This window comes from Populus euphratica, unplaced genomic scaffold, assembly GCF_000495115.2.
Source record: "Populus euphratica unplaced genomic scaffold, PopEup_1.0 scaffold154.1, whole genome shotgun sequence".
Lineage (NCBI taxonomy): Eukaryota > Viridiplantae > Streptophyta > Magnoliopsida > Malpighiales > Salicaceae > Populus > Populus euphratica.
In genome coordinates, this window is record NW_011500042.1 from 172,276 (window position 1) to 187,517 (window position 15,242).

General features: G+C 30.5%; 2 protein-coding genes across 2 annotated transcripts; both read right to left on the bottom strand.

Moving 5' to 3' along the window:
- Window positions 1-267: 267 nt before the first annotated feature.
- On the bottom strand, window positions 268-1,944 carry LOC105107284 (bidirectional sugar transporter SWEET9). The gene is made up of 6 exons (XM_011001163.1): window positions 1,817-1,944; window positions 1,601-1,637; window positions 1,272-1,482; window positions 943-1,104; window positions 725-844; window positions 268-611 (listed from the first exon to the last, which is right to left on the bottom strand). The coding sequence occupies exons 1-6, from the start codon at window positions 1,863-1,865 to the stop codon at window positions 468-470; spliced, it is 723 nt and encodes a 240-aa protein (XP_010999465.1). The 5' UTR covers window positions 1,866-1,944; the 3' UTR covers window positions 268-467.
- A 6,754-nt stretch (window positions 1,945-8,698) lies between these two features.
- On the bottom strand, window positions 8,699-11,988 carry LOC105107285 (probable receptor-like protein kinase At5g20050). Its single transcript, XM_011001164.1, has 8 exons — window positions 11,290-11,988; window positions 10,579-11,154; window positions 10,466-10,489; window positions 9,910-10,356; window positions 9,655-9,770; window positions 9,315-9,575; window positions 8,968-9,168; window positions 8,699-8,865 (listed from the first exon to the last, which is right to left on the bottom strand). The coding sequence occupies exons 1-8, from the start codon at window positions 11,399-11,401 to the stop codon at window positions 8,806-8,808; spliced, it is 1,797 nt and encodes a 598-aa protein (XP_010999466.1). The 5' UTR covers window positions 11,402-11,988; the 3' UTR covers window positions 8,699-8,805.
- Window positions 11,989-15,242: the final 3,254 nt, after the last annotated feature.

Consider the following 15,242-nt stretch of genomic DNA (forward strand, 5'->3'; position numbering starts at 1 on the left):
TTATTTTTAGAAACTAAATAATTAAATAGGTATATATTATTTTTAGAAACTAAATAATTAAATAATTTGTGATTTACAACCATCCAAAAGTTAATTGAACTTTCATAAAATGACCTAATCTTAATTCAACTTCATATAAACTCTAGATAATAAGATTCTTGGTAATCTCAAATTCTTTAAATTACTTTACTTATTCCAATAATAGAAAACACGCAAATTCTTTAAATTACTCCACGACTTCTCAAATTTTAAATTCAACACGAATATAATGGCAAATGCTTCAAGTCTTGAATCGATTGTTGTTTCTTTTTTGAACATAGGATCCTTCGTACTGGAGCTGCACCTCGAGTGCTGGATTATACATTGGTACAGATCATCTCTATTTTCTTGTTTACATTGGATTTGTTGGGTTAGAGATCACGAATGCATATCTTAGTTTCCGTGTGTGGATCGTCAACGGTACAACTCTAAGTCTCGTTTGTCATTTGCACCACCTCCTTATTCCCTGCAAGCTGTTCTGATTTTTCTTCAACGTTCTTCTTCGCATTCTTGTATACCATGTACAAGATCATCTGAGCAATTCCAAACAAAAACCCTAGCACATTTGGTAGCTGAAGATGCAATCGAGAGGTGATTCTAGTTATTAATGGGCTGGTGAATGGGATACTTTTGAAAGACAAACCAAACGGAGAAGGTTGAAAATGAATTCATCAATGTTACTTACTGCAATGTAGTAATCGTGTTGCAGAAGCCCATAGAAGAACCACATTACAGCATTGAGAGTAATGGAAGCAGACAATGTGAATGACAAGTATTCTACACTTTTAGTTCTTACTACCCGTCTCTGCAACATCCAAAATTCAGTTTCTTTGATTTTAGTACGTCCACATTATATATAGAGAAACCATGCATGAAAGAAATGAGACTTTGAGAAGTTATTACCATGATGCTTAATGGAGCAGCACATACTGCAACGCTGAAAACGGCACAAATCCACCCAACGACAGAAAGTCGAGGTTTGCCCTTCATTAGTAACATGGTGAGTAACAACACTACGCCAAAACTCCCCATGTTGAAAATGAGTAGCAGCTTCATGGTATGCATCTGCGCGCAATTATATATATTATTTGTTATCCAGCCCAGAGAAATACTTTTTTTTCCCCTATCGAACACTACACTTGATCAATCTATCTCAAGTTTTACATAAAAAAATTGTTAGGTTTGTTTCATGAAATTAGTTATCGAGCTACGGAAGAGATCAAAAGTCTCACCTTTTCCTGTTTCGGTGCATATATTAGGTAGATTATCAGGTAAGTAACCTCAAAAGCACATCCAATGCTGTTGATGCTAATAAGCAAATAAGCATTTGTCTTGAGAAGACCATAATATAATAGCAATGAGGCACTCATGAGGGCAACTGAATATGGTATTGATTGAAAACCTTCGGAAGATTTCCTCTTAAAAATTGTGTAGAAAGTTGGCCTGAGAGATCAATTAAGTAGCTACATTAGCAACATGCATCTTCCATTACGAAGCTTTCATGAAATTTGAAGTAATATTTATTAATAATATTGTTTCAATTGATTTGAAAGAGTCTTACGCTGGAGCCAAGAACATCCCCGGTGCCACAATATTTCCTGTTCAAAGTTTGAAAGAATGGTGCATTTGATAACAATAAGAAATAAGCTATATATATTAGTTAGACCTAAAAACGGTGAATTCCTCTCATTTGGGATGGGAAGAACACCAAACGAGAGTAAAACTACGCGTTGAGTAAAAAATAACAAAGCACTAAACGTTTCACAGATGTACATACCAAGCAGACCAAATAAGAAAGTCAGATGATCGTTTGACAAGAACCCCATATTTAGGCCTAAGAGGTCTTCTGCTGAAGCCTTCACTTGGAACTAGTTCTGTAAAACATTGCTAAAGGAAACTCTCTAAAACATCTTATGAATCCACAAAGCAGCCACTTCAATTTATGCATGCTCAATATATAGGTGTTAGGCCACTTCATGAATTCATTAAGGCTTCCAATTAATCATGAGTGATGTTTTTGAACCCCAGAGTAGAGTTTTCAAATGTGATCATAATACAAGGGATCTGGTCTTCTATACTTCGAGTAGAAGTACCTCAAAGCAACTTCTCACGTAGTTGTCTTGTCTAATTCCATTATTACAACATTAAACAGTGCATGTGATCAATCAAATGGTAACAAGTGTTGGTTAGTAGATCTCTAGGACTGTTTTGCCCTATCCTTTGTCAAATGGTTTGCAAGAAAATTGTATAATCCTTCACAGCCACAAGTTCTCAATCAACGTACACCAAATGAAGCTAACGAATTTTCATGAATAAATGGACTTGTGGGCTGAATCAAATATCTCAGGAAATTTGTTACTCTTTCAAGATCCTTTCTCCTTGGTAAGATAAGATACGCAAAATAAGATAAGGTATTCATAAATACTACATTAATATAAATTAAAGAAGCACACAACATTAATTATGTATTTTGGTAACGTAACTTTCACAATTAAAATACTGAACAATTTTTATTTAACCTCTCGGGAAAGTTTTTCTAAGAAAAACCCATTAGCTTTAACTGTGGCAATCCAAACTTCACAAGAAAACCTCCATAATTGACTATTTTTTTGTAAAAAAATATAATTTTGTTGATATAAACAATGTTGTATTATTATTATAACTTTTATAATATCAAACGTACATAACAACTATAAAAATTGGATAATCAAATAAAAACCAACGCAGTAGCTAAAACAATAATTATTTGAAATTCTTAAAAAACATCTCATCCTCTCCATTTTAGGAACTTTCTCTAAGTTTTCTTTTTTAGGTTATTCACAATTAAAATCTTTTATATATCTCAATTCTAGCAATATCATATAACAACTTATCAAATGGAAAATGAGTTACGTTAACTATTGTTGTATATAGATTTATTTTTAAATTGCTTAATATATATAAATAAAAAAAATTGGCTAACTACGTGGTTAAGCCTTTTATTATTCTCATATCAATATCAAATCACTAAACACATTAAAACTTTATTTTCTTCTCTCCCATGGACTTTACTCTTGTTGCCGCAACACTCAATCCCAATAGATTGTTTCCTCTAAACCACCAATGCAAACCTCTTTTTCTTTCTCTGCTTTGGAATCTTACCTTACTACTATCGTGTATCTTGTTTTGATGGAAACTTTAATTGCAATGATTGTCCCTCTTTGCAATACCTCATAAGTTATACAAACACCAATTAAACACCAATTATTTTTATTGACAAATGCAATATAGAATTTTATATATTTAGAAAACATTTATTGGTTTATTCTTATGTTGTATCTCTTCATTAATTATTATACATTGCTTACATATATAAAAAGAAAAGGATAGCTAACTACTTGGTTATGCCTTTTATTATTCTCAACTTAGTATTAGAACTCTAAACATGTTAAAATTCTATTTTCTTCTCTCTTTAAGACTATACTCTCTTATTATCACAGTATACAACCATCAATAGATTGCTTCCTCTCAACCACCGATGTAAACCACTTCTTTCTCTATTTTGAAACCTTTCCTTACTGCTATTATGTATCTTGCTGCCATGGAAACTTCAATTGCAATGATTATCACTTTCTCCAATACTTAACAAGTTATTTCTTTGAAGCTTACAAATACTAATTATTTTCATCGTGTCACTCTTTCTCCCTTCTTTAAATCTCTTTTTTAATTCTCATTTAAAAATAGGTACCAATTTTGAAAAATTAAAAAAGTATTTTCTTTCTTTGCCTCTAAATGCAAATACAAAAATTTATCAAGTTAAGTGTATAAGATTAAGGTTGGTAATAAACCATGGAATTTTTGAAGAGATTTGCTGGCTAATTGAAGTAAAGGTCTGATTATCAAGTAAGTCATCCAATTCATTCATTTCATACATACGTGGACTAGGTAAAAATATTTTTACAAAGAAACATCACGTAAAATGACTGAAAGTCTGTCATAGATATGTTAGATAGCTTGTAAAGCCACATGTCATTCTTTAGAAATTATATTTATAAATTATAAAGATAAAATACAATTTATTAAGGATTGACTAAATAAGGAATCTTTATATAATCTTTTATTAACTTTTGAAATGCATCCTAGTAGAGATATACAATATGCATTTCATGATTAATGACCATAATTATATAAATAACATGATCGACTTAGTCATGAGAATCTGACTATAAAAAACCTTTTTTACTAATTTTTAAGAAAACTGGATGGGAAGTCTATCCCCGACCCATAAAGGACGTTTAAACCATTATTGGATGTAAAACTAAGGGAAGATGTGACCCATAATTACAACTACTTGTACATACACATGCTTTAAAATAAATAAATAAAGAGAAAGAGTGAGACACTAGTTGGCCTACATATAAGTGGTATGATTATATTTTTAATTTCTCATTTATAAAATCTTTTTTTCCTTCCCTTTATTTCTACTCAACCCATACATTCAACCGATATAGAAGTGTATAGAAATGATATGTTTCTTAAGTCATCATATAAGAAACATTTATGTTTTCAATGAAACCAGTCCTACGAAAAAAATTAAGTTTTTAGAATCAGCAAATTATCTTGGTTAGGTACTAGCTGAGAGAAAGATTTATTTATGTATGAGGGAGGCAACCTTAGGTTAATGAGGGGTGTGTCAATAGCTGTATTTTTAGGAGGTAGTCAAGTTTTGGGGTCGTCTCCAAAGCTTTAGTAAAAGAGGACTTCATTGGAAAAATAATTGGAAAGGAACTATAAGTCTCCAAAATATCTGATCGAATGAATGTAATGTTTAACCGCATTGACGCCTTCATTACCTTACCAAGTGGTCTAGGCACATTAAAAGAGATCTTTCATAATTTCTCTTATGTCCAACTGCACATTCACCATAAACCTATAAGTTTGTTAAATACTAATGTTTTTTTATGATAATTTGTTGTCTTTTCTTGATCAAGTTGTGGAACAAGAATTTGTAACATCTTCAGCACAACAAATTATAATCTTTACTGCTACTATTGAATAATTGATTAACCAATTGCAATCTTTTATCCCTTTAATTGATCTTTCCATGAGTCAAATAAATAAGTTAACTAAGAAAAGCCGTAAAAAGCTTAAATTGGATTTGAGCCTTCGTTTGTGAAATTTTATAGTAATTAAGCCCGAAGAAGTATTTTAATACCTAATACCCTAAAGTCAACTAACTTAGAAGCTATTGGCTCAAAACTTGTTATATGGGTTAAGGAGATAAGCTTAAGGAATTTAAACATTGCACTATCTATGTATTGCATTTGCAACCCGAGTTATTAAACTTGTAGGAGTGTCTCAACACCTAATGCCCTAAGACCAACTAGTTTGGGAGTCATTAGCCAAAAACTCATTATATGGCTTAAAGATGCATTGTGTTATCTATATATATATATATATAAAAGAAAAGAAAGAAAAGAAAAGAAAAAGATAATAATCTTAATCCAAGAAAGTTAACCTTAGAAAAATATTAGATTATAAGATTGTTTTCTTCCAATAAAAGCTCCATCATCTATGTTTTCATACATGGAGGAGATAAAAAGAAAGTTTATTAATATTTTGTTTAAAAAGTATAAAGCAGATATATAAATTTAATGAGAGTTTGTTTACTTGAATAAATTAGTGGAAGTTGAATGATGAATGTCTTACTTTATGGAAGTTGTAAATTGTTTTTCTATTTTAATGTTTTGATGACTAGGGACTAGTAATAAGTTGGTAGGGGGTATTTAGTACTTAAAAGTATATTTTTATCAAGGTTTTATATCATTATTTTGCACTTAAATTATCAATAACTTCTTAACTAGAGCATGTTTTATAATATCATGTCTAATATTATAAGATACCTTAATTTATGGTAAATATTCATCTTAAATATATGTCTATCATATAAAAAAAAGGATTGATTGATAAGTTTAACTTCTGAAATTTAAAAGACAAGGAAAGGGTCAAGCTTAGAAAAGAGATGCTGGTTCAGTCCAAACTAGAACACTATTCGGTTATTGAATCATAATTGGAGCTGTAGAACTTGGCTTTAGGTATGCTTTATATGAATGGAAAGTTAAGACATAGACTTAAAACTTTCATAGGAATTCAAAATTTAAAAAGACCGTTTTCAGGTTCAAATTATAGTAACAACGAAGAAATCTGATTTCAGTGTTCAACCGATATCTTGAGTTTTAGAAATGCAAATGACCTCATTTTATTTTTGTTGGAAAGCTGAGATAATTTTCTAAAACTTGTATGAAGAAAGTTTGTTTAAATTCTGATGTTAGTAATGACGTTTTGATCAAATAAGAAGATAAGGATTGTCATCAAGTGAAGATGCGGCGACCCAGTTAACAATTAATCAACAAATTAATAGCTCTAAATTTTTGCTTATAAAAGAAGGCATTTGCCATGCATTTAGGTATCTTGGTTTTCAGATCAAGATTGTGTTCTTGATCTTTTAATCTCTTGTTTATGCCTTTCATTTTCTTTACTATACTTATATAATTATGTTTTCTTTTTATTTATTTATGTTTCTCTTTTTTCATTATGTTTATTTAAGTTTATTATGTCAATGTGAAAAAGTTTCACTAATGGTGTAAGAATAAGTATAGTATAAACTCAACATGGACCTTAATGTTTGATACTAACATGTTTTGTATTTGTTATCTTATTCACTCTCAATACTTTGCTTATTAAACGGTTAATTTGGATTTGTGTTGTATAACACTTGGTACAACAAATACTTAGCACTTTCATAGCCTAACCATATAGTATAACTGACATTTATACTATGAAAGGAACTTGATTTATTGTTAACATAAGTTATAATAAAGAATACCTGACAATATTTATAAGAATTAGCATTATTTGAATAAGATAACTAATGTAATCATATTAACAATTTATAATCCGATTGAAATCTTCTTTATGTGTAGTTTCTAGTTGAGTAATAAAAGGAGTTTATACTATATTTGTTTGAAATACCATTAGTAGATCCTATAACCTTGACAATTATTTTATCCTTGTTTACATCAATATTACATCTTAAAACTCTCTTCAACTTCTTTTATGTTATTATTTATTTTTTTACTTGTAATTTATATAGTTAACCTCTCTGTGATTTGACCCCGATCTTGCCGGGTTATTTATTACTTTGACACTCCTACACTTGAAAGAAGATATTAATTTTTTTAGTCATATCCTTTTTCATCTGTGTAAAGAAACAAACTTTTATTTGCTAGTTTAGCATGGTTGCTTTTGACCGTGGAAATATTGAAAAAAAGACTGAAAAATAAGGTATGTTAATGAATTGTTGCTGCTATTCTAAGTTAGTTGGTCATATGAGTTCATGCATTAATGGATGCATTTACTTTGTATGCATTTATGTCCCATCTTAGTTTTTTCAATCTATATATTTATTTTTATATTTTAAAAATATTTTTTTAAAAATTAATATTTTTATTTTTTAAAATTAATATTTTTTCTATTTTTATATCATTTTGACGTGCTAATATTAAAAATAATTTTTAAAAAATAAAAAATTATTTTAATATATTTATAAGTAAAAAACACTTTAAAAAGCAATTATTACTACATTTTTAAACACCACAAATAATTTAATCCAAAGTACTTTGGAAGGGAATGATGTCAATGATACATTACAAAATCTTGCATAAAACAATTCCTTAAATGTTAACACTTGAAAGTATAGATAAATAAATTAAATCAAAATTATCTTGAAATTTGATTTGTATAAATTTTTTGTTTCTACACCTTTAAAGTCCATTCTAAAAACCTCTAAAAATCTATTTGTGATCTTCAAAACAATTTAAAATTAATTTTTAAAAGAAACACTTATGAGGTATCAAAATATTCACTCTACTTTTTACATAATTATTGAAGTCCAAACCATCTTTAGCAAACAATTTAAAATTAAGTTTTAAAAGAAAAACTTATTAGGTATCAAAATATTCACTCTACTTTTAACATAATTATCCAAGTCCAAACCATTTTTAGCAAACTTTCCATCTTCAAGCTTAACTCAATTGCGTAACGGTTGACGGGTCAGAGTATGGTCAAAATACGACCACTTGAAATTTTTATCTTTCTTTCTTTTTTTTAGTCTACTATCTCCGCTTTTAATATTTAAGGATTGAAATAAAAGAAAAATGAGATATGTGGACTAAAATATAATTATCAAGAAAGTGAAAAGCAACTCCTTAGCTAGCAACTCCATAAATATAATACATATTTAATTACAAAGAAGGCCTTCCACGCGGAAAAAAAAAAGAAAAAGAAGAAGAAGCATTTCCCATTCAAATGTCAAGATTTCGTTACAGCAAGGGGTTCTCAATCAACAAATTGAACTCTCTTCGATTGTATCAAGGGCTAGAAGCCTAGAACTCTTTCCTTGTGATCGCCATCATATCCTCGGGCCCAAGCCAATGAGGAAACATTCATATGTGCATTCGTCCATGTATATATATCCTCGCTTTCAAGTCAATGAAAGCGCTAGGCTTTAAACCATATGGTCTTGGGCTTGATTGAATCTTGCAGACGGCCTTTCTATCCCTCCATTCTCACTAAAATCCTTTTACCATATAAATAAAAAACTATAAATAGTATATTTACTCATATCTCGTCTTTATTTATGATCAACACCCTCGTTTTACTAGTTCATAGTTTACAAACAAAACAAGGGCGCCACCCTCGTTGAGCTTCATCCTTCGCCTGATTTCTTTACACGGGTATCGCTTCCAAAGATCTTGACAATGATGAGACCATCTCTCGATTTGCTTTCTGCACTCAATCAATACATACATATATATCAGTTATCGATGTTAGTATGATGTGAAAAAGATCATGTCTATGCAAAATGCTTCAAAGGACTGATTGCCTGACCATCTCTGCTAGTGTGTTTTTCCAAGCCTTCTCTATCACTTCAAAGACATCATCAATAGTCGGGCGACCTTTGCTTGATTTTGAAACACAGAGGACAGCAGTTTGCAAAATGGCTTCAAAATCAACGCTGTTGACCTTTCCGTTGAGCCTTGGATCTTCAAAATCTGTTAACGGACGTTTTCCTGCACTGGCATCCTTGGCCTGCAAAAATTGAAGGGGTTGTTACCCTCTGAACTCTAGAGATTTCTTGCATGGCATCTAATGACTTTCAGGGTTACCCTCTGAACTCTAGAGATTAATTTCTTGCATGGCATCTAATGACTTTCAGGCACATAAGAATGTTATACCTTTCTGGTGAGCTGATCTCTGGAATCAAGATCCAACTCGATTACTTTTTGCCCAGACAATAGTTGAAGAGTAACAATACCAAAGCTATAGATGTCACTGGCACATGTTAGTTTGGCATTGCTCATATATTCTGGGTCCATATAGCCCATTGTTCCTCTAACATCCGTGAAAACTTTGCTTTCTTCCATGCCGAGCATCTTTGCCAATCCAAAATCTGAGAGTTTTGGCTCCAAATTCTCAGTCAGAAGGATGTTGGTGAGCTGTGAAACATGCATAGATTCAGTACAGTTGCGCACATTTAGAACCACACAATGAGGAAACTGCAAGAGAAGAAACTACCTTGATGTCTCTGTGGACAATGCAGCCATCTATAAAATGGTGAAGGTATCTCAATCCAAGAGCACAGTCTCTTAGGATCTTAACTCTTCTTTCCCATGTCAGTACAGTATCTTTACCTGGATAAAATAGATTGACGCATATGATCAGAAACACCCTAGGGACAGCACAAAGCAGGCATCATCTGGAAGCACCCATTAACTCAAGATGTTAAACAAAAAACACTGAAACGTTATTTAGAGATTGACAGGAAGTTACTTAGGAGATGTTGAGACAAATTCCCAGCTGCACAATATTCATATACAAGATATTGGTCGTCTCCTTCGATGCAGCAACCAAAGAGACAAACAAGATTTGGATGCCTAACCCTGGAAAGCCCTTCAACTTCCCTCTGGAAAGAATCACATGAGTTGCTCTTATGAATGTGCTTGATGGCTACTGCTTGGCCACTTGGTAGAACACCTTTGTAAACTTCCCCAGCGCTTCCTCTCCCTAGGCTCTTCCTCACCTTGCTGTGTTTAATGGCATTCTCAATCTCAGCCTTGGAGAATCTATATAAGCCAGACCAATTGGTGATCTCTTTAGATTGAGTTACAGGCTTAGGACGCTTCTTCTTGCCCTTGCTCACGTATTTTATCAGAAGAAAGACCAGCAACAATGTGATGATTGCTATAAAAATAGCAAATATCACTTTCACCAGAGAATCTGATAAGCTAAAGATCTTTATGAGTTTTTATCCTTCACACGATGATCCACGCGACCAAATAAAATTCCAAGAAATGATTCAATGAGAAAACAGAATAGTTGTACTTACACTTGATTTGCATGTAGCCTTCATCTGTTCATAAACAATACTCTAAGCATCAGGAAGTGGAATGGGAAGTAAATCGAGAAATAAGATATAAAAGAAGTAGTAATGGCCCTTACTGAATGCATCTGACGCTGGCAAACACCTGTAGAAATCATCAATCCAAGCGCTATTATTCAAATTTTCAGCCACAACAGAAATAAGAACTGCCACCCCACATACTATTTTTGCCTTCTTGTCATTAGCGCTGACATTCGATATTTTTAACTGATAATCCCTCAAATCGGATATTGCCTCTATGCAGCTGCTACACCCATAATCGTATGAAGAACTAAAATTCGTACACGAGGCTAATGCATTTTTGTAATACCACTGTTCCGTTATCGATGACAAAGAAAATCTCGAGCAAGCACTGCTCTCACTGTAGAGGTCATCAAAGCCACAAGAAGCCGGTGATACAGAGTTTTGTCCAGGAAAGCCATGGATACATTCCATCCATTGATCTTTTGGAAGCAAGATGTCAACATTTGTGTTCGATATTGCACGCGAGGCTAAGAGTTTGGTCAGATCGTTGAGCAGATTACGACAGCATAATGTTGTGCTGAAGCTGTTCCAGTCCTTGATTTTCTCCTGGTGGCCTATGCACTCACCGGTTGGTTCGTAAGGGAATTTCTTGAAGTCCAAAACACAGTTACCTGCAATTAAATTTTGTTGTTAGAGCCAAGAGCACATACACATAGAAACTTCTTCCATTTTTTTGTTATTTAATTATTCAAAGCATATAAATATTAAAAAAGAAAAAGAAAAGGATGGAGGAGATCAAGGAAAACCTGATGTGCCATTTGGTGAAGGGAAACCATCTGATAACAAGACATGAAACAAGAAGATTGTTGTGTGCAGGAAGGCAAGCTCAGTTGAAGAAAGAAATCCTCTCCTAATCATGTCAACTTCTGACCTTATTATTACTTATGCCTCAAAAGCTAGCCAAGCCCATGAGCTAAAAAAACTACTCCATGATCATTTTCACTTGCGAGATCAATGCAACTGAAATTTTTTCTGTTGCAGAGACAACTTACATAGTTATAAATGTCTAGTTTCCTTGCAACCATCGCTACATCGAAAATACGGATATGCTTGTTTATTACAGCTACCATGTAAAACTTTGGTGTCTCCGTGTCGTCTGAACATAAGTGTCTTTTATCTTCCAAATTGAAACTCACACACACTATGAAGCTGCGTATTGGCGATGTTTTAAATGATTAATCTTCTTGCCAGGATTATTAATAACAAAATAAATCTTCGGTAATATCACAATTTTGCATTTCTTATCGAATAATAATGTGGGTTAAGGGGCAATGATGTTTTCCTCACGGCAATATACAAGAATATGAAGATTCCCAAATAATTAACTCTTTTCTTTTTAATTATCAGCCTTAATTTCTAGATTTCTTTTGCTAGAAATTACAGAAAGGTTATGTGTGTACTTAATTAGCTTTAGTTAGGTATGTCTATTATCTTCGAGGACAGAATTAGGGGCTTGGGGCCTAGAAGGAAAAAAATAATTTCAGCGGTAGTGCTTTAAATTTCACGATTTTACTGAAAACAATGCTTATTAATATGTATTCTCATAAATATTATATCATTAGACTCAAACAGAAACAATCTATTAAAAAAAAATTATTAGTAATTTTAAATTTATCAATGAATTCATCAATAAAAAATTTATTAATAGATTTACAAATAAACAAACCGCAAAAAAAAAAAATTATCCACTCTATTTTATCAAAAAAATAATTTTAAATTTATCAATAAATTCATCAATAAAAAATTTATTAATAGAATTATAAATAAACAAACCGCAAAAAAAAAAAATTATCTACTTCATTTTATCAATATTTTTCCCATAAAATTTGCTATATAACCAATAAAATTCTATCCGTATTTTTAAAACTAAATTTTTTAACTCCTTTCCTATTATCTTATAAACTTGGTAAAAAAACTAAATTTTTTAACTCCTTCCCTATTATCTTATAAACTTTTTACCAAGTTTTATTTTATGGACGATTCATTAATATTAATGATAATGACTTTGATGTTATAAAAAAATATAAATCAAATGCATAGGTGACGTGATGATGATTGAGAAAGTATAATCTTTATTAATTTTCAAAGTAAATCTTAAGTTTCGTGTTCACATGAAATTATCTTTCTAAATAGATATTAAATTATTATAAAAATGTATTCCTGAAATCATTTGAGAAAAATATTTAATTCGATGCATAAACTGAAATGAAAATCAATATCATAATCCAACCAAAAGAAAACGGTATACAAAACTATGAAGCTATGAGCTAAGTTTAACTTATCCTCAATTCTTTTTAATAAATTAATGGGTTGGGTTCAAGGAGTATATATTTTTCATTTTCGGAACAAAATTTAAATAGATCCAAAAACGAAGCATTTTAACATAAAACAGAGTCCTGGACCGGAACTAGGCCTGAACCCAATTCGATATCCTTATCATCTCCAAATGCAAATAGCAATGTGTTAAGAAGATTTTAATGGATGGTATCATCCTATCAATTACTTGGATACTCAACATGAATCAAATCAATTATTTATGGGTTATGTAAAATATTTTTTATTAGATTAAATATAGATATGTTATTATTTTCATGAATTGGGATCCATAAAAAAAAAAAAAGATTTACTATAATAATATATGCTGGGTTAGTCAAGATGTTATTAGGTTAAAACCACGCAACATTTGCATGGAATTTGGTATAAATGGTATTGTTCCTGAGAGAGTTCTGTGCAAGTGAAACGAATTGCTATAAACTTTACAAGGCAGTTCGGATATCGATGGTAATTTTAGTCAAATCCATCATATATTTGATATCATCCAATTCAATCAAACTAAATCAAATGCATAATGCCAATTATGGTTATGAATTCTCCGGATGAAGCATCGACACTCAAAAATCCCATCCTAATTTGATTGAGCATTTGTTTGAAAATATAGTTTAAACCGTATTATATCAAAATTTAAAAAAGTTAATTGTTAAAAAATAATTTTTTATGTTTTTAAATCGTTTTAATATGTTTATATAAAAAAATAATTTTAAAAACAAATATTATTTTAATATATTTCTAAACAAAAAACATTTAAAACCAAAATTGCTCACATTCTCAAACATACCCTAAATGTTATAAAAAAAAATAGTCAATGTAGTCTATATTATCATGCATTTTAATTTGAACTTAAAAAATTGTATTTCTCATAATCATGTATGGATTGTTAAAAACCAATTCAGATTTTATTAGATTACCATATATATCTAAAATTCTCTTCATTGGTCTACAAGTTAGTCATTGGAAATTTAAAGTTATGCTCTCTCTAGAATTCCCTATTAAATAATTTAGTATATACTTATTTGAATAGAAGTCCATCTAAAAAAACTACACTCTATCAATCACCAATATGACATGTCACAACTTGATTTTTAGATCCATGACTGGCACATAGACAATGTTTTTCTTTAAAATTTCATACTTATATAAACCCAAACTTATACACAAACTTTTCTTCTTATATAAACAAAATAGAGTTCTATAGAACATGAAAACATAACTAATTCCATAATATAAATTGATTATCTTAATACAAAAGTTAATACAAATTTCTATAATTATAGAATACTAACTAGACATAAAAGAAAAATACAATTTACAACCAAAAGAGCAAGTTTTGAAATCTAACAAAGCTATAAGCCTGAAAATAATAAATAACAAAAGGATAAATTTAACAACTCAGTAAGTAGATGACGTTCATTATACACATACAAGGTAATAAAACAAAGAGAAAAATATATGAATTTAGCTTTAGACTTATGTAAGAAAGTTTCACAAATAGATCATAATAAGAATATTATAAGATAAGGCTCATCAGAATATCAAAATACAATGAACATGACACTCCATACTGTAGGATGATCAATTGCTATAGGTTGATAACTCTTTCGACTAACTAAGATTCAAATACGATGTGTACAAAGATTAACACTACCATGTTAGCATAGGTATTCTAACTAACATAACAAAGAGTCATGTCATAATCAATCATGCATAATTATATCTAAAGGCTCAACTCGTAAAATCAATCAAATAAAAGTTATCAATTCAGAAATGCATGATGGCTCATATCAAATATTCAATTTCAATAAGTAATCATGCTTAATCATAAACAAGAGATAGATACCAATATAAAAATTACCAATAAACATGATTAATGTCATATTAATAGTTCTAAGTATTTATACTATTTTTTTTTCATACAAAAAAGTATTCATTCATTTGACTCATAATTAGAAAGACATCAAAAGTTTATATCCATAGAAATCTTATTAATGTCTATCAAGTAAAGTATCAAGAGTATTTGAATATAAAATGAGACGTATTAAAAAACAAATTAAAAATAACATACAAAATATCTAATACACTTAACTTAGGATCTAATCAATAATCCTATGCATTTTTCAAAACATTATTATGAACCAAAATTGATCCACTCGGTCAATCTCAAACATAATCTAAACTAATTGAACAACAAAGAATTATTTTTCCCTCACAATCAAGTCAACTGATCTACCAATTCAACCCAACCAATTGACTGAATCTAACACAATAACCAGTCAACTAAAATCTAGTATCCAACTGGTCGATAAGTTGGCTGAGAATTCCAAACTACTTTTCCCCAAAAACAATAGATCCAAACTTTAACCCA

Excerpts from the sequence above, each read along its gene's own strand:
- LOC105107285 (XM_011001164.1), bottom strand. The coding sequence starts at position 11,401 with ATGATTAGGAGAGGATTTCTTTCTTCAACTGAGCTTGCCTTCCTGCAC. Across the intron at positions 9,771-9,909 it reads TTTGTCTCAACATCTCCTAA|GTAAAGATACTGTACTGACA; the intron begins GTAACTTCCTGT and ends TATTTTATCCAG. Across the intron at positions 9,576-9,654 it reads TTGTCCACAGAGACATCAAG|CTCACCAACATCCTTCTGAC; the intron begins GTAGTTTCTTCT and ends CATGTTTCACAG.
- LOC105107284 (XM_011001163.1), bottom strand. The coding sequence starts at position 1,865 with ATGGGGTTCTTGTCAAACGATCATCTGACTTTCTTATTTGGTCTGCTT. Across the intron at positions 1,483-1,600 it reads GGGATGTTCTTGGCTCCAGC|GCCAACTTTCTACACAATTT; the intron begins GTAAGACTCTTT and ends TTGATCTCTCAG. Across the intron at positions 612-724 it reads AACACGATTACTACATTGCA|CTACCAAATGTGCTAGGGTT; the intron begins GTAAGTAACATT and ends TTGCATCTTCAG.